This window comes from Triplophysa rosa, linkage group LG15, assembly GCF_024868665.1.
Source record: "Triplophysa rosa linkage group LG15, Trosa_1v2, whole genome shotgun sequence".
NCBI lineage: Eukaryota > Metazoa > Chordata > Actinopteri > Cypriniformes > Nemacheilidae > Triplophysa > Triplophysa rosa.
In genome coordinates this window covers 2868144-2894011 of record NC_079904.1, presented here as the reverse complement: position 1 = coordinate 2894011, position 25868 = coordinate 2868144, and the positions used below count along the sequence as shown (strand labels likewise).

The window sequence follows — 25868 nt, the reverse complement described above, 5'->3', positions numbered from 1 at the left end:
AAGCCCCAGATTAAAATGTTCATAGGCCGTTTGAGAGGCCGGGATGAATTATTCTACAGACAAAAGTAGACTCTGACCGTAGGAGCTCTTGGTGTTATTGTGAAGCTTCAGTATTGATCGTAGCTTTAGCACAGGACCCCCTGCACAGATGAAGAGATTCCTCTCACACCAAGGTAACGCTGGTACAGAGTGTGGATGGCACGATTCTACCAAAGGGGCCTTGGGGGCCGAGTCAAAGTATGAACGAGCTGTGAATTCAAACTGTCGATTCTGAGAATCGGCCCACTTCATGATTCAAGGCCACTTTAGAACACCAGGGGTTAAAGTCAACATCAAACTGCATTCTTAACCCATTTCACATCAGCAATTTGACATTTCTGACTGAAACCGAATAGACGAGATAAAAAACAGGATACAATGCAATTCTGATGAATAAAGTCAAGTGCCACAGCAGGAATTCGTCACAGCCTGTTTACAACAAGAACAAAAACAACTTTAAAGTTATAAAAATTATTCTAAATTTAAAGGAAGGAAAACTTAGACATGAGGGTGAGTTTTCTCACCCTCATGTCATTCCAAACCTGTATGACCTCATTGACTTGTATGGACACAAAAACATTAAGACATTTCTTAAAACATCTTGTTTCGTGTTCTGCAGAACACTCTTAAAAATAAAGGTGCTTCACGATGCCATAGAAGAACACTTTTCATCTAAATGGATCCGTAAAGAACCTTTAACATCCAAGGAACCTTTCTGTCCCACAAAAGTTTCTTATAAAAATGTAAGAAAGAGATGGTTCTTTAGAGAGCCTTTGACTGAATGGTTCTTTGTGGAACCAAAAATGGTTCTTCTATGGCATCGCTGTGAAGAATCTTTTAAGCACCTTCATTTTTAAGAGTGAAGAAATAATGTCATACACGTTTGAAATGACATGAGGGTGAATAAATAATTACATTATTTTCATTTTCGGATGATCTCTCTATAAGAGAAAAACAGTACAGAGTAAAAATATCACTTTCAGAATGATTTGGAGAGCTGATAAATGATCAAATATTGACGGCCATTCAAATTTAAAGGTCTAGCGCATTTAAAATGTGAAACACCTTTAGTTATCGTTTTTGGTGTGTGAACAGGCCTCAAGTCAAGACACTATTAAAAAACAACCAGGTTAAGTAACTCAGTGATATTCTAGTCAAACGCAACTGCTGACTAAAGATGCATGACACAAACAATATCGTTAAAGCTTTGTAAATCAAGACGGCACAAGGAACCTTCAAACCATAATTTATTGCTGAATGCCTGGAGGTAATTTTCCAAAGCAAATGAACTGGAGTACTGGAATTCAGGACCATGGACAGCGTAACACACTAACGCATCCTCATCCGTCTTAAATAAAAACATGCTTCATTCCTCAAAGGAAACTTGAAGGATTTAATGAGCACATCTTACGGTAAGAGAGAGTAAAACATGTCAATAACATTAATGCCTTCAATCTAAACATTCCTGTGCCCTCCTGCCAGGCTCCTGTCTCATCAGCAGGGGCCATGATCAATGGCTTTGCCACCGGCCAATCACGAGCCTCCCAGGGATGCACCCTGGCATGCATGGAGCACACAGTGTGAGGAGCTAGAGGCGCTCGATGCAGACTTGCAAGGTGAAACCGCAACTCTGCCAGAGCTGCTCGCCTTCAGCGTAATTAAGGAAGATTTTTTTGTTTGGTGACTTCAGACTGCATTACTTTTCTCTGTCCTCCACCCTCTCGCTCTCTTTCGTTTTCAAGTCTTTTCTCACATGATCCTCCTGCCATTTCTTTGAGAATTGATTTTAATGCCCCTGGTGTGCTCAGACAGGACTAAAAAGGGAATTGTGGGTAACTTGGAAAAAAGAAAAGGCAAAGAACTTGAAGAAAGAACAAAGGAAAAAGTGGAAGGGGGATGGGAAAGCGGTTGGGCGTGGGAAATAGACTAAAAGTGCCGTGCCATAGTGGTTAATGGGTTAACAACAAATCAAGAAGTGGTGCTCAAATGGATCACGCAGGCTCATATTTAATCTGTGATATTTCATTCATCCTCTCTCTCTCGTGAACTAGATGCTCCGAAAACCAAGAGCTCACACGGGCGACACAGGTTCAAACCCAACCTATGCCAATAAAAGTGTGCCAAAATATTTCTATGACAAAAATAATTCCTGACGTTAGGGCTGTCACGATTATGAAATTTGGCTGACGATTAATTGTCTAGTAAATCATTGCGATTATGACAATTAATTGTCTCTTTTAGGGCTTTGGCGATTTTGGCGATTAATTGTCTGTTTTAGCGCTTTGACATTTAATTCTCATACATTTTTGATTCAGCTTTGAAACGACCATATTGTTCTGAATATAAAAAAAAAATTCTTCTTGGAAATACATCGGAAAATATTGGTTTATCATATATTTTAGGTTTAGGCTTTTACCTGTCAATAATACAACTGCCATATACTTGTAAATTAAGTAAATTGATCAGGAGTGAAGCCACCATTGATATGCTTATCAGTCATAGAATTGCTTCTAGTCTGTTTTTTTCTCACTTACAAGATACAATAAATTTTACTTCTATGTTAATAAATTTTGGTAGACTGGTTTTCACACTGAGATTATCTTAAATAATATTAAATTGTACTGCAGGTTATTTTTATGGTATATGCTTTAGTTTTTATTGTGAAGTGGTGGTACATTTTACAAGTATCACAATGCTTTAGTTACAATCAATACACTAAAATATGTCATATGCAGATGCACTACAGCTCCCCCTAGTGTCTTCTATAGAGATGTGACAATAATTGCATGATCTGAAACCATCGCGATGAGTTGACCATCAATCGCGATGTAGACGACTTATTTTATAATCGTGACAGCCCTACCTGACGTAACATTTTTATTTGGGAGCAGACATACTGAGAGACAAGTGCCTTTCATAAGGACAGATGCTTTCAATCAGGAGAGACAGAGAAGCGGACCCTCACCTCTTCAGGAAGCTGCTGGTAGACAGTCTCTGCCGTGGCGAGGATGAGGAGCGGGGTGAAGGAGGGCACATCCTGCAGAAGTGTGAGGAAGGTGCTCTTGATGGTTTCGCTGATGGCTTCCCACCAGTCACTGATGTGAGGCATGTAGATGACACTGGGCACACACCGCCGAGCCTCACGAAACACCTACACATGCAAACGAAAATTAATTTCTAATGAAAAGCCATTATTTAAAGCCATCATGTAAAGCCGACACAAACACATGTAGCTCCCCTGAGCGCAGGTGATTGTGTATTTCAGCTCACCTGAGCGCAGGACTCCTCTGGGGTTTTGGCACTGACTGAATACAGCGTGGGAAGGTCGAGGCGGTGCACAGTGAACTTTTCCAGGTGGTGCAGCACCGCGGGGGCAAGGTGTGTGCTCTGCCCCGCCCCCTGGGACCCTGTCAGCAGCAGCCGGGGCCGGTACGAGGTGGGCTGCTGGTAGGCAGAACTAAAAAAACAAAGAAATGTCAACATAAGTGTGGGCAATTTAAGCGATATTTGGTCCATAACTATATGTCACGTTTTCATACAAAACTATATCTCTAAAATACAAGTTTAATGAACACGGTTGTGTTGTGTATATTCAAATAAAAGCACTTTGTTAACAAATAAATAATTATTAAAATAAATATGGCTTAGGATTTACTTCGACACACAGTTTTAATTAAAAACTTTGGACAGCCTTCTTTTGCAAACTAAAATCTGTTATTGTCTAAATGCACAATATAAATGCACAGTATATCTAAAAAAAGCTTGCATTACACATGTCAAGCCATCCAGTTCAGGCTGCTAAACTAATTCCCAAGACACAGGCTTAGTTTCTCAATTGTTAAGTACTGCTGACAAGCAGAATTAAATTCAGACGTTTAACTGAAATCCTAATAATGTGATAAATAGAAATAAAGTGATTCATAACATTGGACGTAGATGTATTTCATCCAACTGTTTATTAATATGTTAAGATAAAAATCTTGTTTAGGTGTGAATCATTGCAGTTGTGTGACGGATGTATTCATGTCTAAAGGCTACTGTCATAAAACATAATTTTATTAAACTGCGCAGAGTAGAAATCGATGTAAATCTGAGTAGTTCTGCTCAGTAACACTGCAGATTGGCAGTTTTCCAGGTTCCCAACAGATGGCAGCAAATCACAGTATTTGACTTCAACATCATCGTAAGTCTCTCAAATTTACAGATTTTAAAATCAAACAGATAATTAGTTCATTTTGTTTTTCTTAAGCACAAAAAACTACAGCACATTTACAGTGAGGTGTGACAGAGCATTTGTCAGGGGATGTCATGAAAAAAATGTGTCATCGCAAGTGATTGGCAGTTTTAACTTTCATGGAATTCTCTAACTTACGTGGTAAAATGGAGAAAGGGTTTATGGGTAGTGGAGGATGCCATTTTATTCAGGGATGCCGACTGAGGTTCATGTACAGATGGAGCACCGACACACTCCTCATCCTCACTGTACGAGTCTTCCGCCAACAGATGATTGTCACTATCTGAAGTTACAGAGAAACTCTTTAATCCCGAAACATTGTTAATTCATGTTAGCTATTGCGTTAACGGATAAAACCTTATTGTAAAGGGTTAACAAAAATACAGATTCTGTGAATCGCTTTTAAAGAGTAAATATTACAATGTCCTTAAAATTACATTTCATGCAGTGTGTAATGATGCTGTGTGTGAATGTAACACCGTGTCTACACAGGATGCGGTGCGACGCGACAAGAGACAATAGAACGCATTACAACCCATTATAATGCGCATCGGACGTGGCGCGATGCGGCGTGACAATCCCATTAGAACAAGCAGTGTGTCGAGTCGCGCCGCGTCCGGTGTAGACACGCTGTAAGCAGTCTGCCAAGTTGTAAAGCCGAAAGTGAACGAATAACAAAGTTATTGGCTTGGGAAAAAAGAGTAGACTCTGAATCGCGCGAACGAGTCGTCTGTCGTTCTAATTTCAGTTCCGGGTCAGATTTGTGTCACTCGGTGTAATGCCCGCCTACGTTCCATTTGCTGTTCGTGGTAGACCAATCACAGCAGACTAGACCATCTGACCAATCAGATCAGAGTAGGCTGACAGAAAGGAGGGGTTTAGACAGATGAATCGCCCAACGAATCATTTGAGAGTCAGTCAAGAAATAAGGTAATACTAACTGCGAAAGTGTTTTTACACCTTGTATATGCGTAAACTTGTTGTTGGACACTCCATAAACCAAAGTAGGACCTTAAAAATAACAAAATATTTACTCTTTAAGCAAAACCATGTTTGTTTGGTTTATTGCTGTTTCAAGACATGGCAGAAACAGCTCTGGGTGTCTATTCTTCAGCAATATCTCACAGACAAAACAAATTAAGGAACAATTGCAGGAAATGGGGGGCCTACCATTTGTGTGTTCCCTGTGCAGGAGCTCTGCATGGGGGAAGACTCGTAACAGGCAGGTCAGCGTCTGGGCCAACGTGGACTCCATCAGCGGCCTCAGTATGCAGGAGAGGGCCTGTCCGGGCGGAGCCAGGGCTCTCTGACCAGCGGGTACAATGGAGCGGAGAGCACGACCAAAGTCCTGTGGCCCTAAAACGATGGAGCCCACGTCCAGCTGATACCGCTGGCTGCTGCCGTAGATTTGAGGGTAGCGCCGCCGCAAAGCAGCGAGCGCAGCCTCTGTGCAAAGTGCTTTGATGTCGGCCCCACAGTAGCCTGAGATACGAGAGACATCACAGTCAATTTTTTGTGACAGTTATGTAACTAAACAACATAATTAACATTCATTACAAACTAAGGTGAGACAACAAATACGCAAATCTTACATTCAACTTTTGATGAAACAGTATAGGCATCAAACATATTTTCGCTCGCATTAAAGACAGAAAAACCCTTTTATCTTACCGACACATTTCTCCGCGAGCTCATTGATGAAAGGTACGGCTAGTTTGGGGCTCCAGTCCCTGGTGTGGATTTCAAGAATGTGCTTACGAGCCTGTCGGTGACAAACACAAACAGCCAAACGCCGTTTAGTTCTAACTTTTTGAAATGGTTGGCAAAGCGCTTTGTTTTGATCATAACACTTTGAACAGCGGTGCTTGTGTAAACACGAGCGCTAATGCTTTGATTAGCCCGCACCCCGCTGTGAAGACAAACTATACACGTACAACAATTTCACCAGCGCCATACTGACCTGACATCACCAAACCTGCATCTACGAAGCTTGGATGTGATTTAAACAAATTCTGAATCAATGTTTGGAAGTAAACAAGTAAATAAAAATAGCAACATCAATACCTTTAATATTCATAGTTAATTCATTAATTATTCATATTCAAAAGGCTAGTCTGAGTGTAGATGAACTACTTTAAATGATGAGCTACAGTTTCAAAGTAGTTCCTTTAACCCTGCTTGGCTTTGAACTAACCAAGAGCACTGAAATATTGTCTGCATGCTAAATTCATCTCATCAAAATGAATTGCTGTTTGATTCGTCAAGCTGTCAATGTGTTTGATGGATAGACCCTGCGAGATGATCATGAATGAACGTCTTGTTTCAGTGGTCAAAGTAGCAGTAAAAGACACTAGAGACTGGGCTGTCTGTCTATTGCAAAATAATTGTTTGAGTTTTGAGGACGCTCTGGGACAGCTTCAAACGGCTCGCAGGCGACAGATGAACTGCACACCTTTTTATCGGGCAGGTTGAACAGAAACTCCCGGTCGAAGCGTCCGGGCCTCCTGAGTGCAGGGTCGATAGAGTCGAGTCTATTTGTAGCACCGATGACCACTATCTCCCCCCTACTGTCCAAACCATCCATCAATGCCAGTAATGTGGACACTATGGAGCTTAAAGAGAAAAAAGAGAGCAATAAATACACCAATCAAAACTTTCAAGGTCCGTTTAAGGGGAACAAGTTCAACACTGTTGATGGATTTTATCTTTTTAAATGTTAGCCAAACCAAAGTTTCAATGTTGTTTTATGTTATGGTGATCATGGATGAAGCATGAGATTCAGTCAATCCACACAGTACACCAAACTCTTTATCAATGTATTAAGAAAAATCCCAAACTCTGTGGAAAAATCGTATTCAACCTCCAGCAACCTGGTTTCTTCGGCGGCTTTTCTAATCCTGATGATGAAATCCAGCGTAATACAAGAATGAATTACCTGTGAATTTGATCCTGTCTGCTCGAGCGAACAGGAGCGAGGCCATCAATCTCATCGAAAAAGATGATGGAGGGTCTCATGAGGTATGCCTGCCGGGAGGAAAGGAAAACATTACCTGGCTGGATAATCACACACCAGAACAGCTGGGAGAGTGCAGAGCATGACACCTGATTTATACACATATGTGCTTCTCTAAATCTATAAGGACAACTTGTGTTATGCTGCAAGACTGCAAAGAAAAGTAAAGATTTGAAGGAGAAAAAGAACCTAATGTGACAGAAAGTTGAGGTTATTTTATTATGTGTCCATTGCACATTCATGTTTGTTCAAATCCCCTAAATTTGAGAAACAAGAACTCAAGGTCATATTATGTCTAAAACTAGGAAGTTATCTAATATCAGACCTGGTCAAAAAGTAGGCGGAGCTGTCGCTCAGACTCTCCCACCCATTTGCTGAGGCAGTCTGCACCCTTCCGCATAAAGAACGACACTTTTCTGTCTCCCTGACTGCATTCATTAGCCAACGCCCGCGCCACCAGCGTCTTCCCCGTTCCCGGAGGCCCATAGAACAAGCATCCTCTGCAGGAAGCAAAAAACACTTGTGGGTAAGATGTTATGAACTTGGTATGATCATGCCCTTGTGGCTTAACACTCTTGATATTCACCAGACATAACAGATAAGGACGTGAAAAATGCCCTACCTCGGAGGCTGGATCTTAAACTTCTCAAACACTTCTGGATATAGTAGAGGAAAGACCACCATCTCTTTCAAAGACTGGATGTGATGGGTAAGACCTCCAATGCTGTCAAACTTCACCTGTAGTGTGATAGATCAACAGGATATATCCATGACAAAGTATCGATCCAACATTGAGCATGACAAAAATGTCAGACCCTAAGGGGCCATTTACACAGAACGCGTCTTTGCGTCTAAAAACGCTCAGGAATGTTTTTAAAAAGGCGCAGCGTAGAACGCGAGGGTCTTGAGATGCCTCCACCATGTTATGCCAACTTGCTATTGTAAACAAAGGCTTGCAACGCTAGCCCTGCCTCCAAATTTTTCTGATTGGTCCACTGCTTTGGAACTGACATAAAAGTTGAAATTCTTTTAATTTGACACGTGCGCTCATGTGCTAGGCGCTGCAAAAGACGCGAGCGTAATGGCCATACACTGCCAAACGCGTCCACCAAACACGTTTTTACATAGAAAAACAATGGAAAAGTTGCGTATTGGAATGATAAAACGCGTTCTGTGTGAATAGCCCCTAAGATCCTTCAACAAGAGTCAAGAAAAGTGGAAACATATAAATCAGAATTACACTGATCAGACTCTGTAAAATGAGACTCAACGAAGATGAGCATTGCACCCAGTAAATATAGACCACAAGACTCACAGAAGTGTCTAGATTCATAGGATCCACATCTGCCAAACTGGCTCCCACTTTCACTCGATCCCGAAGCACACCGCTGGCCAGATCCTCCGCCCGCAGGTTCATGGGTAGACACCTATCAAACACCAACAATCCTTGTCAGATCTACACAAGCATCACTAACTCCCAGAAACTACATTTCATGATATTAAGCTTTTAAGTTGTGCCTGAAAATTCTAAATAAGTTTTATGCCATTTACAGTGCAGTCATTCAGTCTGTCAGACAGACAAACAAACAGATTGGCTAAGGGTTTCGGAGTGGTTGCTAAGGCATTGCTAGCATGTTCTGAATGGTTGCTAGATAGATGCAGACACACAGACAGTCATGTCACCTATGTCAGCAAAGCAAAAATCTTGTTGTTCATTCTCTCCCTTGCTTACTCCAGCTTTAATCCTCCTAGTAGCATGGCCTTGTAAACTAACGGTACTGTTTAGCAGGGCTCTAGACTAACTTTTTGCACTGGTTGCACTGGTGCGCCTAACTTTTTTTCTTAGGTGCACCAGCACAAAAGTTAGGTGCACCCAAATTTTCGACCGCATCGCATTTAACACCACAGTTTTACAAGTTCACTTTCTTTTTAAATCACTGTCCATATAGGCAATATTGACTTGTAAATGATTAACTAACAATCTGGTCAACATAAAGTTCTTTATTTGAAGCACAATTCTACAAGAAAGCAGGGCTCTAGACTAACACTTGAGAGAGGTGGCACTGGTGCTACCAAGTTATTCAGTTGGTGGCACCAGCCCTTAATTTGATAGCACCAGAGTCGTGGGGTGAGGTAAGAAAAAAGAATCACTAAAACTTAATTAAAATGTGTTTAATACATTAAGAAATCAATTAGAAATTAATACAAATCATTGTTTATGATTGAATTATTTTTATTGTATATGTAAACTCTCTTTCAACACTTTACCATATTTAAAGCACATCTTTCTTAAAGCTACTTTCTTCCTTTGTGTTGTGAACGACTCCTATAAGAGACACAATTCCTTTAATATCAGTGAGTGTTTTTGGGCCCGTCCGTTGTTGTTTGATGAACATTATAAACAGAGATCTTTATTATGCTGCTGCCCCTTTAAGAGCTCGCGCAATATACTGGAACACGTGTTTTGTTTCCCAACTGTTTGGTCACGAAACAAAATGAATACCTTTACAAGGTTTCTTGTTAATGTGGGAATTTTTAGCTTATTTTGTGTTAATATGTCCGTTTCAGAGTAAGAAGGTGTGAAAGAGAACTCCGTTTAGTATTTTGTGCTCTGACTCTCTGGGCGCGCGCATCTCAAACAACCCGCGAGACCTGAAGGCTTTAAGTGATTATTCTTCTTGAAAGCTGCATTGATACACGTTTGGCTTCTATCAATAGCGACTTACAAATAAATAGTATTTAGCGTGATGTATAACGTTTTGTATGCTTTGCAGTATTGTTAGAGATCTTTATACAATAGTTTAGTGCATTAAGTTTAAACACGTTTCCTGCATTAGCTTCACATGCATACAATACTTGCAACACATTTCGTTATCTTTGCTGTTTTGTACCTTAGCAGGGGAAATTCTTGTATTCTGCATATTTATTTAAGTTGCGAGATTGAGCGCTTCACTCGTCTGCTCTTTCGGTCCTTCGCCTCTTACCCGTAACCCGCGAATTACGTCTTTGGGGGCGGGGCACTGATAGATAAGTGAATTGTTGAAGGAGGGGAGACGAAAATGAGTGACTGAATGCGCCGCTTGCGCAATATAACATTTCTGCGCATTAAATTTATAATACGCAAAAATTATATATTGATCAGTTTGACAGTTGCACCGGTGCGACCATTAAGAAAAACAGGCCGGAAAAACAGTCGCAAAATGAGACCAGTTAGTCGCAGTCTAGCGTGTCGGAGCATTATTTATGATTTTCGGACGGATCAGGCCTTAACTTAACATTCTTAACGAAAAAGTTGTCAATCGTTCTTTTCATCTTCTCTCATCATCCGCGGCTACATCCACTCTGTTTATCTGACGGGCCTATAGGCTACTCACCTCTCTGTCTGACAGCATTTTCACACGTACACACACGTACAGGAATATCTGGACCACGGCCAATCAGAGGGGGGTCCGCCCTTCACTATCTCTGATTGGTTTAGACCACGATATGGGCCTAATGTGTCTGTTGTTGAACCACAGGGAGACTTTCGCAGAGACTTTTTTTTCCCTCGAACGGCTGGTCGCACCGGTGCGACCTCAGATTTTTTTTAGTCACACCATTGAGAAATTAGGTCGCACTCTAGAGCCCTGTTTAGCGTGTTGACAAAATGTTATATGCTCTCCAACTTGTGAGTCGCTTTGGATAAAAGCGTCTGCCAAATGAATAAATGTAAATAAATGACATACAGACAGTCAGATAAATAAAAAGATCTCGACGGCACCTGTTGCGAGCGCGGCTCATGCTTTTGCTTTTTCGCCTCTCAAACCGCTCTTCGTCAGATGATGATGTCGATTCACTGCTGTGAATGGCGTGTTTCTTGACTCTGGTGGTAAATATGGTAGATAGATATTTGAGATAAAATACAACCAATGACACACTTTTATAATGCACACACAGCAGAGAGAAATGAAACAATTTGGAGCTGTATTGGAAACCTACTAATAAACATTATTCACCTAATATGGCTTCTTCTCGCAGGAGATCTGTGCGTGTCGAACAGAGAGCCCTTGCTTTGCTTCCTGTTCACTGGCTCTGAAAAAAAAACACAAATTAAACATTTAAAACAATACAAAAAAATTAATAATTACAATCACTTATTGTACATTCAGTGTACGTGATGTTTTTGTGAGTGGTGCTGATGGGTAAGACGTTCGAGTGGATTAGGCACCTATTGGCGGAGCTTCATAACGCTGCACAGTTTTACGCTGCCTGAGGTTATACGGTCTGTCGTTCTCCTCCCCGGCCTCTTCTGCCTCATCTCCTTCATCATCTTCATCATCATCTGCCTCCACATCTTCATCCTCTTCCTCTTCGTGAGATTCTTTGTAAGGAAAAAAAAGGTTGATAATCAGATTCAGCTCGTAAAGGCACTTTAGGTGTTTTGACGTCAAAAGCATATGTTATTGAACTCTTTACAGTGCATATACCTTCCGTTCCCTCTTCATCATCATGATCTTTTGATTTGCTAATGGCCTTGTGATGTGCCTGCATTCCAAACGTGTTCCTCCGCATCGATTTCCTTCTCTTCACGCGGGAGTACATGTCCATGTTTTCCTGCAAAATACATGTACACAAACACTTCAATGAGAAATATGAAAGAATCAATGGAGCAATCTAGTTTTTAACGATCAGTGGGTTAACATGCCCACATTGAAGCGAATGGACAATGCATCAGCGCAATGCTGGAGTTTAATAACTGCTATGTGGGCAACCGTCCGCTTAATGAGATGAAGATAAAGCTGAACAATCACTGTTTAATCATCAATGTTTAAGCATCAAAAATCAAGTCACCAGTTCAGTATCGGTCCACATGCGGAGGCGCTCCACTTCTCTGTTCTGTCGTATGCTGCTGATGTTGTCCATCTCCTGAAGAACCGCTTCTGCCGTACTGAAAACATACACAACATTTATGCATTTTTAATCACATCAGATTACGTTTCACACTTTCACATTGTAATAAATTAGTAGTGTTTAAAATGTGGGGGTACCTACAAGTAATGCATTAAAAAGTACAGGTAAGAATGTATGTTTTCTTTAAAAAATAAGCATTTTATTTATCATTATTAAGGCAGCACTCCTTTGATATTTAAAAAAAACAAAACTACCAAATATTAAACTTATGCAATGTATTCAGCCTGAATCACTCAACATACTAAACTCTCTTACATATAACAATATAATGTGATGCAGTTTAATGAATAATAAAACATAATAAAGGACAATACACACAATTACATATTGTGTGGGTGATGTGGCCTTTGTGGTTCTTGTCATTTTATATAAAGCATCAGTAAACTGATAAGTAAATACATACTACTTAAGTTTACTCTGATTTAAAATAGTGGAACAATATTGGGACCTAGTATACTGGATTAGTCCATTCTATCATGTCCAACACCAGCAGGTCTCCTCTCTTCATACCGTCCACCATCTGCTCTTGACTACCGGCAACATGCGACCTCATATGACAAACTCTGCTTGGGGTGGTTGACAATTTTGTTGGTTAAAAATGAGTTTTCAAAGAGGTAACCAATCAAAGAGATTGATTTCCCTCTCAGTTTTCTTCTAAGCTTAAATAGTTAACAAATCATTTTAATTTGGTTTCATTATTGTTTACATGAATCCATTGTAATGTCAAAACCCACACTGCACTTAATGAAAAACTGCACATAACAATTTCCTCAATGTTAGGTTCAAAGTCTGATTTGTAAAGTGTATACTACACTACTTTTAGATCAGGGGCCGGTTACATAAACTGCTTAGACTAGTCTTACAAGTTAGTCATCAAATTTTTTTCTACATGACTGATCATAACTTCTTCAAGCCAGTTCCAGTACATACAAAGGTAGATTGGTCAAATTGAAATATGAAAAGTAAGACAAAATAGTCCTAACTATTTGCTAGTCTGTGAGAATAGTTGTTAAGACACAGTCTTAAAGGTACAGTGCGGGATGTTTTGTATGATCTATTAACAGAAATTCAATATAACATACAAAACTGTGTCTTTAGATGTGTATAAAAACCTTACGTAATGAAAAGTTATGTTTTTATTACCTTAGAATAAACCAGTTGTATCTACATAGGGAGCGGGCCTATCTACATGGAATTTGTTATGTTGTGCAGCCATGTTTTGTACAGTAAGCTCTAACGGACAAACAGCTCTACAGAGCGCGTTTCGTATATATTGGTCTTCGTGTGTTTATTTAGACGCAGCTTGCGTCATCACTGAGTTGAAGACGCACAAAGTAGTAAGTCGTAGTATGGAGAGGAGGAGTAGTCGTCATCTAGCTGAAGCAATTGATTGTCTTAGAAGTTTTGATAAAATAGAGGACCATGTGTATTGTGCACAAGAGCCGACAGAGCGTGAATCTCCGTCGTCAAAGAAGCGCAAACGTGATGCTGCCAGACGAATTAGAGACAAACGGCTGCAGAAATCCAGGATAAACATCGGTGTATTTATTACCAGATGGAAGGCACTGTTGAAAGACAAATGTTTTCAAGGCGACGCCGAAGTTGCCTGTTTTCTGCTAGACTGGTAAGATAATTTAACATTTTCAATGTTTCCACTTTTTCAATGTTTACCAAACAACTGTTTTGTTGAAACGGTAACGTTAGCATTTTATACAAATGGCCATATAACCTCCGAATAATAATGTTTTTCCATCCCTGCGGTACGTACTCCGGTTGTTCCTGACTTTACAAAGGGGGAGACACACGTCTACTAACTTACACCTAACTGCCTATGTCGCTGTCAGATCAAACGCTTTGAACAGCATTGCTATTTACGATTAGCTAACTTCAGTTACTTCACTACTCTCAGCGTGTACTAGATAGCACGCTAGAAATATATCTAATTATAGAATTGTTACAGTAACTTTCGCAATAGAATACATGTTAAATGATTAATTACGTTAATATATTGCCTTACCTTTGTAAAGAAACAAACGTTTCTTGTATCACTGCTATCCGCTGTCTCAGTAGACGACATCTTTTTTTACTGTTGCGGCCACCATCGTACTTCGAAAGGGAGATTCGTTGCAAAACTATAATACAACGCTAGTGGCCGCTGATTTTCAAGAACTGCGCCTTTAAGTTAGCGGCTATGTTTATGCAACTGGCCCCAGATCTTTAACAAGCAGTCTACTAGCATCATCTAGCAACTAGGGCTGTAGTCAAGTCCACCATTGTCGAGTCCAAGACAAGTCCAAGACCAGGACTAGTCGAGACCGAGTCAAGTCCGAGTCCAAAGAGGTTCGAGTCCAAGTGAAGTCCAAGTCCAGAGAGGTTCGAGTCCAAGTCAAGACCGAGTCCAATTGAGACAGTCAAGACGGAGACAGAAAAAAATCATGACTACAAGACCACATACTTAACTATTGATAATTTATGTGATGCAAGAGACAGCATATCTTCTATTCTATGATAATCATTTTCATTATTGTTTGTAATGATCAAAAAGCAGATAAAATAAGGTCATTTTATTTTTACTATATAGGTAATAGCACTAAAGTCACAAAGCCGAAGTGTAACTGTTTATTACTTTTTTAAGGAACTTTTTTATCAGCCCTCCTAACAGCAAGGTTGTGCAGCAATGAACACTTTTGTGCGTGTGTGTGCCGTGCGTGCGTGTGCGCGCCTGCCCGTGCACGTGCGTGTTCGATAGAGGAGCCGCTAGAAAGACCAGAGGCTCTAAGGCTCGTTAATAAGCACGTTTATAAGCACGTCGGTGCCCATCCTTAAATAACATGTTCATCACAATGACAATAAAAATACGATCAATCTTATCTTTAAGCCCTACTTTCCAAACTTTCTAAAATACTCAAATGCAATGCTAACTCTGAAACATGGCATTAACTCACCTCTCTTTGTGATGCCTTTGCAGGTGTCTTACGAAATTGGATGTTGTCCCACATGTTTCGGGGAAAGTTTTGTTGCAAAAAGTTTCCTTTTAAGCGCACTGTCGATACATTTATTATGGTTTGTAAAACCAATCTGTATTATGCCGCTGCTCGCTGACATCGTGCCTGATGAATGACTGATGCTGGTTCGCGCCGCGGACGAATCATTCATTCGAACCGGTTCTTTCTTTTTAGTGAACCGGTCGAACCAGTTCAGCTGAATCGTTCCCGTTTAGCGTCTCCCGTAAACACTTAATATTATCCACAAATGAATTCAGTTATTCACTTTCTGGCGTGCATGACAGTCCGGCGGACTTGAACCAATTATGAGCACGCACAGCTCTCGTTCTAGAGTCGAGAGTCGGCAACAGTTTTCGGATCATTAGTTTTCGGATCACAAGAATATTGCTCTATCAATGTTATGTTTTGAAGGAGAAAATAAAACATATATCGCTGGACTCGGACGAGACCGACTAGAACATTTGCGAGACCAATGACCAAGTCCGAGTTCAAATACCAACGATTCCAAGACAAGTCCGAGACCATAAAAAACGTCTCGAGTCCGGACTCGAGTACTACAGCACTACTAGCAACACAACTAGCTGTTTTTACCTGTTGACTAGCTGGTCGAAAAGTAAGCTCTGATTGAGATGTGCGAACTGGCTCTTCCTGATGCGTCGGCTTCTTTTTAGCTCAACGTGACCGTTCATGCGACTGTGCTCCCCGTCTGCCGTGGCGTCACCCCTTAAACTCATCCGACCTACAGATTAAAAGAAACAACTAAATTAAACCAAAAGGCAACAACTAAAACATCAAACATCTTTATTTGTTCACTGCGACCAAACATCATTGACACCAAATCTGACAGGAAGTAGAAAGGTGCTTTATATTATTTGAGAAACATCAGAGATTTTTAGACCAACATAAGTATCAATTTGTTTGTCATACAAAGCTGTCATACGCCTCAGAAGAATCTACAGGTTTATATCGGTGAATAAACGATGAACTATAGGGCAAACTATTGTTTTAAAGTACACAATTAAGAATACTTAAATACATTTGAATTAATACTTACTGTGTCCATTCTGCAAAGCACCAGTGGACAATCTAGAAAATAATGTGAAAATTAGAAAGCGGTTCATAACTTATAGTATAACAAATACATTAACTTTACTACATAAATAAATGTGTGATTGTCATCCTGGCTGTAACCGTCATTAATGCTTGCGTAAACACAACATGACATAAGTGATAAGTCACAAAACGTTTCAAGTTTTAACATCGACCAGATTTGTTAACATTCTGATTGCCCAACCTCACCTGGTACAGTGTTTGGACATAGTCCAGGTGGCTCTCTGGCCTTTACTTTGTGGACTTGGGGAAGTATCAGTGGAACTCGGGGGAGTCTGTCGGCGCGTCCGTTTGGACGGCGGAGACAAACGTGGGCTACTGCTGTTAACATCACTGCTAGCGTCCTTCTGTGACAGACAGAGAAGCACAAGACGTTAAAAAGCTTGTACAATATGCAGAATACAAAAAAAACACCAGACAAATATAATGAAAACAAGACTATTCTTCAATATGTTCTGCACTCAGGGCTCTAGAGTGCGACCAATTTGGTCATGCGACCTAATTTCTCAATGGTGCGACTAACAAAAATCTGAGGTCGCACCGGTGCGACCAGCCGTTCGAGGGAACAAAAGTCTGCGAAAGTCTCCCTGTGGTTCAACAACAGACACATTAGGCCCATATCGTGGTCTAAACCAATCAGAGATAGTGAAGGGCGTAACCCCCTCTGATTGGCCGTGGTCCAGATATTCCTGTACTTGTGTACGTTTGAAAATGCTGTGCTGCAGTCGGACAGAGAGGTGAGTAGCCTATAGGCCCGTCAGATAAACAGAGTGGATGTAGCCGGGGATGATGAGAGAAGATGACAAGAACGATTGACAACTTTTTCGTTAAGAATGTTAAGTTAAGGCCTGATCCGTCCGAAAATCATAACCAATGCTCTGACACGCTAGACTGCGACTAAATGGTCTCATTTTGCGACTATTTTTCCTGCCAGTGCGACAAGTTTTTCTTAATGGTCACACCGGTGCGACTGTCAAACTGATCAATATATAATTTTTGCGTATTATAAATTTAATGCGCAGAAATGTTATATTGCGCAAGCTGCGCATTCAGTCACTCATTTTCGTCTCCCCTCCTTCAACCATTCGCTTATCTATCAGTGCCCCGCCCCCAAAGACGTAATTCGCGGGTTACCGGTGTCGTGCCGAAAACACACTCCCTGCCAGATTATGCACCCCCCTCCCCACAATGGTTAGGGTGAGGATTAGGTGTTAGGGGAGGGGTTAGGATTGGGTGTGGGGAGGGGTTAGAAGTAGCCAATCGGACAGCGTGTTATTGAAGGGGGTGCATAATCTGGCGGGGAGTGTGTTTTCGGCACGACCGAAAGAGCAGACGAGTGAAGCGCTCAATCTTGCAATTTAAATAAATATGCAGAATACAAGAATTTCCCCTGCTAAGGTACAAAACAGCAAAGATAACGAAATGTGTTGCAAGTATTGTATGCATGTGAAGCTAATGCAGAAAACACGTGTTTAAACTTTATGCACTAAACTATTGTATAAAGATCTCTAACAATACTGCAAAGCATACAAAACGTTATACATCACGCTAAATACTATTTATTTGTAAGTCGCTATTGATAGAAGCCAAACGTGTATCAATGCAGCTTTCATGATGAATAATCACTAAAAGCCTTCAGGTCTCGCGGGTTGTTTGAGATGCGCGCGCCCAGAGAGTCGGAGCACAAAATACTAAACCGAGTTCTCTTTCACGCCTTCTTACTCTGAAACGGACATATTAACACAAAATAACTTAAAAATTCCCATATTAACAAGAAACCTTGTAAAGGTATTCATTTTGTTTCGTGACCAAACAGTTGGGAAACAAAACACGTGTTCCAGTATATTGCGCGAGCTCTTAAAGGGGCAGCAGCATAATAAAGTTCTCCGTTTATAATGTTTATAAACAACAACGGACGGGCCCAAAAACACTCACTGATATTAAAGGAATTGTGTCTCTTATAGGAGTCGTTCACAACACAAAGGAAGAAAGTAGCTTTAAGAAAGATGTTCTTTAAATATGGTAAAGTGTTGAAAGAGAGTTTACATATACAATAAAAATAATTCAATCATAAACAATGATTTGTATTCATTTCTAATTGATTTATTAATGTATTAAACACATTTTAATGAAGTTTTAGTGATTCTTTTTTCTTACCTCAGCCCACGACTCTGGTGCTATCAAATTAAGGGCTGGTGCCACCAACTGAATAACTTGGTAGCACCAGTGCCACCTCTCTCAAGTGTTAGTCTAGAGCCCTGCTTTCTTGTAGAATTGTGCTTCAAATAAAGAACTTTATGTTGACCAGATTGTTAGTTAATCATTTACAAGTCAATATTGCCTATATGGACTGCGATTTTTAAAAAAAGTGAACTTGTAAAACTGCGGTGTTAAATGCGATGCGGTCGAAAATTTGGGTGCACCTAACTTTTGTGCTGGTGCACCTAAGAAAAAAAGTTAGGCGCACCAGTGCAACCAGTGCAAAAAGTTAGTCTTGAGCCGTGGCACTACAGTCACAAGTCATGTAAAATATCTAAATAAAAACAGACATCTGGCCAAGCACTGGCCTCATGGCATCTCAGAGGTCTTCATCTTTTCCATCCAGATCTCATTCTAACTCTATACTGTACGATTCACACCATATCTAATGCTCAATGATAATCCCACGCAAAGTGACGACAGAAGGAAAAAGATTTATCTACTGCATATTAAGGGATCTTGAACAACAGCATAAAAACATCAAGAGCTAAAGAAATCAAAACTCAAACATCAAAGCCCAATCGATTGACTAACCTAAACTTTTATAACACAAAAAGAATAGCAGACTGATGCAATAAGATTGATGTGAAAACTAGCACAGAAGCAAACTTGACGCATATTATTGCACATATCTACAGTGAGTTGAATATCTTCATTGTTGTTTCTTAATTTCGTAAGTCGCTGTGGGTAAATGTGTACATGTATTACGAATTTATGATTATCACTCGATTGACAGTTATCACTATTATGACACCCAGTGATGACACCTGCAGTGTTCCTGTAGCTCAACTGATAAGTTGTTGGGTTAACAAGATCAAATTCATGGGTTTGATCCCAAAACACACAGGTGCACGTACAAAAGGCTTAAATATACAGCGAGTTGCTTTGCTTAAAAGCATTCAAAATGCACAGATATAAACGCATCAATTAAACAACATAATGGTCATTAAAAATTCATAACCACCACAATGCTCAATGATTATATTAAAGTATCACAATATTTACACAATATGGACCTTCAAGTTGCTTTAAAGACAATCATGGTACCAAAAATGGTCAACAAAACTAAAGCATCCAAAACCTGATTAAGCCCTACAACATGTGTTGCATGTCAGGTGTGTTGCAAAACAACAAAAGACAAGCTGAAGTTTTTCATAAACATTGTATAGATTTCACTTCCTACTAGCATGAACAATGGCTGTTTCGAGCCACAAGGGGTCTGTCTCAGCTGAGCTCTCCCTTCCCCCCAACACGAGCTTGTTTTATTGTTAAAGACACAAGGAGGACGACGTGTTTATTCCGACAAAAGGTGTCAACACGCGTTTGTTTTGGTGTTTTAATCGGCCGCCCTAGCGCGTGACAGCGGGGGCGCGCGCCGGTGCCTCTGGAGCGCAACAAACACGCACAGCAACAACAAAACGGTCGATTCAATTCAGCGAGTCAAACGATTCCGTTCAACAAAACGATTCATTTTATTAAAAAGTGTTCATTTAAGTTCTTCGACGTATAATTTACTATAGTTAAAGATGTTTAGTAAGCTAATGCTGTTTTTATTTATTTAGTATATTATACAAGGTGTATTTAATGTTAACTTATGTTATTCAGTCTGAATTGCTGTTTACGATACATAAATACGTTTCTCATAGGAATGTTCCTACCTGCTCGAAAAAAAAACAAATATCGACTTATTTTCATTCGCTCCATAACAAAATTCTCCACATGCAACATACCGACCCTGCGAATCGGTTCGTTCGAATCGCTCACAAGGGCATAACGATTCGTTCGCGAATCGAACATCAATACAACAAAAGACAACTTGGGGGCACTGAGTGCATTAAACCAGCCGGCCGGCTTTGGTCAAGTCCTGTCAATATCAGTGTAAAAACACATAAAACTAAACGACAAGCAACGAATAAGGGCTGTCGTGTCGTCAAACTGCATTTTATGCATCGCCAAGAGTCAAGCAGGGTGCAAATGGGGAACAAAAGAGATGGACATCCATCCATCTATCTGTCTATCTATCCATCTACGAGAGCAGCTCGCTAACCGGCTGCCTGAGAAACGGTAGCCGGTGTCTCTCTCTTCCTTACACGGCTGTTGTGCTCGTCCAAGTTTGGGTTGTTCCTCAGAGACGACCTCGTCCGACCCGAGATGAAGGGACTGGCGGGTTTACGTTCCGAGCTCTTTCTGGTGTTCACCATGTTTGCTGTCTGTCCCCGCTTATAAACGGGTTCTGTCCCGTCGCTCTTGTCAGTCGCTTTCGTTATTACTGTCTCAGCTAGTAGAGTGCCGAGGCGCCATTTCTCTTCTTTCTCCCCCTCTACTGTCAGCCAGCCGAAACTCTCCGGCGAACCACTTCCGTTACAGAGAGACGCGAGCGAGCGTGTGCGCGCGCTCTCAGAAACTTGGCGCCACAGAAATTTAAAAAAGCTTATTTTTTTGTGAGGCGAAAATGATAGGCTATATTTAAATTCACGGTTTTAAATCGTTTAAGTTATCTTTGTATTCGTGGCTATATTTACTCTGTATCACTATAAATTAATTATTTTAAAAATTATTCCTGATTTTCGGTTGGTTTAAGTCAGATTACACATAAAAATGTGCTGCCTTTACTTTGATGCTGTTTCAGTCATTTGGGGGGTTTGTTTCCAAAAGTAACTGGGATTTGTTTAAAACATTTTTGTTGAATAATTGCAACTTATTTTTCTTTAAATTTAAAATATTAATATAAATGTAATAATGTACAAACTCTAGGGTGATATGGTTTCTGCTTGGTATTAAAATAGTTTACAGCAGCAGCTATGCGTATAACAGAATGTTGGAGTATTTTTAGTGTTTGTGTATTGCTGAGCTCACCATCTGTCACCCCCACCCACCCCAATAACACCCACGCCAGCAGCATTATTCATATTTGATTCGTTTTAATTGGGTGTTTTGTTATAGAAATCATTATATTCATGAAAAACGCAAAATATGCGTTCACATTTTATTGTCAAATGATGTGTACATTCAATACCAACAGATTAGCCAAATAATAAGAATAGAGAGAAGAAAACGATATGATGGGTTGATATTATAAATAATAAAAAATATTATTATTCAACAATATCAGTAATATGAATAAAGCAAAAAAAAGAAAAGAAAAATACATGCTTGTTGAGTCTGATATGTTTTTTGTGAGCGAGCTTGATTCAATACAGGGTATTATTTATTTTTAAAATACCGAAAAGATGTTTCTTACCTGAAAATGTGTTTCTTTATAAATAAAATTACTTAATAAAATGATAATCAAATATTTGTTTATTTTCTTGACTGTGGTATATACTCATCAAAACACATTTCGAGACTAAAATATTTTTTCCATCAATATTTTTAACAATAAAGGTAAAACAACACTACTCGGAACGTTTAGCTTCGATGACGTCATTACAACGTGCGCGCAAACGTGAAGACAAGCGACGAAAAGACAAGCGGCGATGACGTCAGACAGAAATGGTGGTCTGGTATAGCGTAAGGTGCGGCATGACGGGAGCCGAAGGAACAGTTGCGCGACAGCATTGAAGCATAACACTGGTAACAATTTATCATTTTAGAATCGAAATTGTGAACCTGCTGTCCGGTGTGTGTTGTAGTTTATTCTGCGCGTTAGCTGTCGATCGCTTCGCATTGCGCTTGCGTGCTCGCCACACACTTCTTACGTAAATTTGGCGCACCGTCTTCATTTATTATGCTATTTTGACACGGTTTCTGTGAAGTGTATATTTTGGAGCCTCTGTTAAAAGTATAAAGCTGTACCTTTTACGGCTGAGTGACCCCAAGTTCTTATTATTATTAAAAAAGGGCACTTAAATATGCACTTGAAATCATGTCGTCATATTCAATGTCATTGTCAGGACATCATGACATCAGCAGTGGTAACGTTACATGTTTGATGTGTGTATTATTTGCAATGTACAATATAGTAACGATAGTTTAACCATGGTATTTGTTATTTGTCAATCCGCCAAAAGAACATGGTTAATTCACATTTTTCTATAATAAAACCCTGGTTAATTTTCCTAAAGCATACCAGGTACTGCCACTTGAAAAGGTATTGCCATATGTAGAAGCTTCATTAAGTATTTAAGAAGCCCTAATGCTTCTTGGGATTGTGTCATTGATGATAATGTGGCTGCGTGTGTTTTTGCTGCAAGATGGACAACAACAAAAAATCATGATGAAACATTTTGATTCAAGAGAAAGGATTCAAGATGACACATGGTAAGTTGCCTGTACACGCCTGTGCTTTTAATCATTAACACACAAGAACCAGGGTGATCTGAAATGAACTTCTGTGTGAGCTCTTAGGTGTGAAGGGGCACAGAATGATGAAGAAGAAGAGGAGCCGAGCCCGATCAGATCCAGTTTCTCTGTCGAGGACTTGCTCGATGAGGTGGAGAAGATCAGCAGTGTCGCCAGTAGCGGCAAAAAGGTCAGACGTTTAATTTGATCTTCTTGTGTGTCACCACGTTTAGAAAATAGAGGTGACTACTTCTGTGAGAATGTACAGGAAAACTATTGAAGAGTATAATTTCTTTATCACTATCGTCACCAAATGAAATTGCAAAATATTGAATGGTTTTCCCAAACACTCCAAAATACTTTCTGTTGCTGACACAACTGTTTCTACAATAGTCGACTTAAAGAATCAATATAACGATAGCACCACAGGGTTGAATGGGTCAAACTTTTTAGGGAAATCAACTTACACAATGCTTATACAATTGTAGGCAAGCCATTTATCAGTAAAAATCACATCACACACTTCATCCGTGATTTTTGTTGCTCTCATTACAGGTGGAGATTGTAGTGAGACTGTGGAAAAACGGCTTCACAGTAAATGATGAAGACTTGCGAAGTTACACTCTGGAGGAAAACCAAGAGTTCCTGGAGGCCATCAAGAAAGGGTGACTGTTGTTTCTGTCTCTGTAGAAGGATTATTTATATTCAACATACTTAAGTCTAGGTCCTGCCATCACCATGTCTTTTCATCAGTCATATGGTTATGTACAGAAAAAAAACATTCCAATCGGTCCTTTTCTTTGTATTGATGCATTTGTTATTGTTTAATCTAAAATCCTGTTTCTAAAGTGAGCTGCCTCTGGAACTAGAAGGAAGAGCTGAGGATGAAGAACTAGAGGTCAATGTGGATGACATGAAAGATGAAGTTTATGTCCCAAAGAAAAAGACCTTCCATCCATTTACCGGCAGAGGCTACAGACTGGGGAGGTAGCACACCTGTTCTGTGTTATAATGTGTGTATATAAATAAAGGACATTTAAAATGAAAAGTAAATTGGACGAATCCTTATGACCCAGTCGTAGTTCCACAAACGTCCAGTAGATGTCTTTGCAATCCCACGCTGTGATATTTTGACCCTGTAAATATGTTGAGGATTATCCAGATGTTACTGTTCATCATTTGTCCCTCTAATCCTGTATAAAATCCCATGAAGCCACAAAAATGGCGGTACATCAGTTACATGCAACAAAATAATCCTAGTTTCTTGCCAAACGGCACTAACTGTGGAAACTGCTTCTTCTGTAGTGTGGCGCCACGAGTGGTGGCCAGGTCTCGCTCGATACACGACGACTGCTCTGGTCCTCCTCTTCCTGTAGTGGATGTGAATGAAGACCTCCCCGTGACCTCACTCCAGATCTGGCTGGCAGATGGTCGGCGTCTTGTGCAAAGGTTTAATCTATCACATCGGCGAGTATCATGTAGTCCGTCGTAACCTTTCAGTGCTCTTAATATTGACAGTATCGACATACTGTAGGGTCAAATTAACCCGCTACCGTGATGAATAAATATATGCATCTAATTTATTCTGAAGACATACGAGAATGGTTTCGTAAGAAATAAAATGCATCCAAAATCTAAGGCATGGAAGCATATTTGGTGTTTATCTTGCTTTGTATGTCCAGTATCTTTATAAACTGTAAAAAGATGAGAGGTGTGTATCGTCAGAATCATCTCGGGCGTGTCATGACGCTGTGATTTTAAAGCTCTTGCTTTTTCATTTATCATTTATGTAATGTAAACTCGCAAGGTAAAATGGAAGAATCGTAATACGAAACTTCATTGCAGATTATGTTGGATTTAATGTGTGCGTCATGACAAGGATTTCAGACCTCTGACTTTAACATGATTGCTGTGTTGCAGTTCTCTGAACATGCGTTTATGTGATTGCTTCAGGATCAGCGACGTGCAGGATTTCTTGGAACAGGCCCAGAGCACCGAAGAGCCATTCGTCCTGACTACATCCCTGCCGATCCGAGAGCTGAATGAGCCGGGTCAGAGTTTAGAAGAGGCAGATTTAACAAACGCAGTCATTGTTCAAAGGATCCTGAACACACAAGCTCCATTTGGTCACTCCTGATCTGTATTTTACAAATCTTCAACCACAAAGGCCCCCATGTTTCATCTTCTAGTTACGCTCCTGATTGATAAGATCCTACGATCCCTATTAATGCGTCTGATTTTAAGCACTTTGATAATACAAATGGCCACTGGTGTATAAATACGAAGAGCTTTAACACTTATTTTTTGTTGCGCTGTATTATTTCACAGCTGGATGCCTTGGCCTTCTCTGATGCGATGCTGTTTGCACATGCCCAGTCTATAATCTTCACGATTTATAAATGTTTACACGTAGATCAATAAAGAAGCTGATCACGGATCTGCTGTAATGCTTGACAGTGTTGTGTTCTACTGAAACAGATCATTTGATTTCGCTGTTGTGTTATTGTAGACTGTTCATTTTTGAATGTCAATTGTTTTATGCACCTTGCTTAAAGCAGACGCTCTGTTGCACAAGATCTCTGCTTGCAATAAACCTGTTGAAGATGTACGGATCATTTCCTCATTTACAGTAAAAGAGAAGGGGATGGGCTTGATCTTGTTATTGGTCTTTAAAGATAGTTCATTTGCAAAAGGTTTTTTTAAATCATTTACTCACCCTTTTCTGCAGAACACAAAAGAAGATCTTTTTATGGAAATCAAACAATATTTGACTTTCACGTATGGACATGGGTTCTTGACCTATGCAGAAATGATTTGATCTTGCTTATTGAAAGTATGACATTACATGATCTCACTTTCTCATAAACCACCTGACAAACCCAATACTTCATATAGAATAACTGTAAAACCTAAGCTTAGAAATATAACAATTGTCAAAAAATATCATGATCATATCCTGACAAAAAGAAGTGAACAA

At 40.0% G+C, this 25868-nt stretch overlaps 2 protein-coding genes across 5 annotated transcripts in view; one reads left to right on the top strand and one right to left on the bottom strand.

The window, feature by feature from the left end:
- atad2b (ATPase family AAA domain containing 2B) overlaps nt 1-20966 on the bottom strand; it is a 71751-nt gene extending 50785 nt beyond the window's left edge. Inside the window, exons 1-19 of one of the 2 annotated variants that reach the window (XM_057352223.1) lie at nt 20701-20966; nt 16541-16698; nt 16296-16327; nt 15833-15980; nt 12117-12213; nt 11753-11879; nt 11494-11646; nt 11282-11357; nt 11047-11148; nt 8602-8713; nt 7909-8024; nt 7612-7786; nt 7209-7297; nt 6726-6885; nt 5945-6035; nt 5444-5755; nt 4412-4556; nt 3310-3496; nt 3005-3190 (exon numbers count right to left, since the gene is read on the bottom strand). In XM_057352223.1, the coding sequence (XP_057208206.1) occupies nt 3005-3190; nt 3310-3496; nt 4412-4556; nt 5444-5755; nt 5945-6035; nt 6726-6885; nt 7209-7297; nt 7612-7786; nt 7909-8024; nt 8602-8713; nt 11047-11148; nt 11282-11357; nt 11494-11646; nt 11753-11879; nt 12117-12213; nt 15833-15980; nt 16296-16327; nt 16541-16698; nt 20701-20811 (2577 nt within the window). In that variant the 5' untranslated portion in view covers nt 20812-20966. The remainder of the gene's footprint in view (nt 1-3004; nt 3191-3309; nt 3497-4411; nt 4557-5443; nt 5756-5944; nt 6036-6725; nt 6886-7208; nt 7298-7611; nt 7787-7908; nt 8025-8601; nt 8714-11046; nt 11149-11281; nt 11358-11493; nt 11647-11752; nt 11880-12116; nt 12214-15832; nt 15981-16295; nt 16328-16540; nt 16699-20700) is intronic. The other variant, XM_057352224.1, reaches the window with a different exon arrangement.
- Nucleotides 20967-22065: 1099 nt separating this feature from the next.
- ubxn2a (UBX domain protein 2A) lies at nt 22066-25499 on the top strand. 3 transcript variants are annotated; one of them, XM_057352249.1, is made up of 7 exons: nt 22066-22183; nt 22804-22870; nt 22958-23081; nt 23447-23556; nt 23741-23878; nt 24197-24340; nt 24845-25499. In XM_057352249.1, exons 2-7 carry the CDS (start codon nt 22824-22826, stop codon nt 25026-25028), a joined length of 747 nt encoding a protein of 248 aa, XP_057208232.1. In that variant the 5' UTR covers nt 22066-22183; nt 22804-22823; the 3' UTR covers nt 25029-25499. The 3 variants fall into 3 exon arrangements, with proteins under 3 accessions (XP_057208232.1, XP_057208231.1, XP_057208233.1); XM_057352248.1 differs by having other exon boundaries at nt 24197-24358; XM_057352250.1 differs by having other exon boundaries at nt 22112-22183; nt 22951-23081; nt 24197-24358.
- The last annotated feature ends 369 nt before the right edge of the window (nt 25500-25868 follow it).

What these genes read in the sequence shown, in the direction of transcription:
- ubxn2a (XM_057352248.1), top strand. Translation starts at nt 22,824, where the DNA reads ATGATGAAACATTTTGATTCAAGAGAAAGGATTCAAGATGACACATG. An exon ending in TCGCCAGTAGCGGCAAAAAG is followed by an intron (nt 23,082 to 23,446) that starts GTCAGACGTTTA and finishes CTCTCATTACAG; the next exon opens with GTGGAGATTGTAGTGAGACT. An exon ending in CTGGAGGCCATCAAGAAAGG is followed by an intron (nt 23,557 to 23,740) that starts GTGACTGTTGTT and finishes CTGTTTCTAAAG; the next exon opens with TGAGCTGCCTCTGGAACTAG.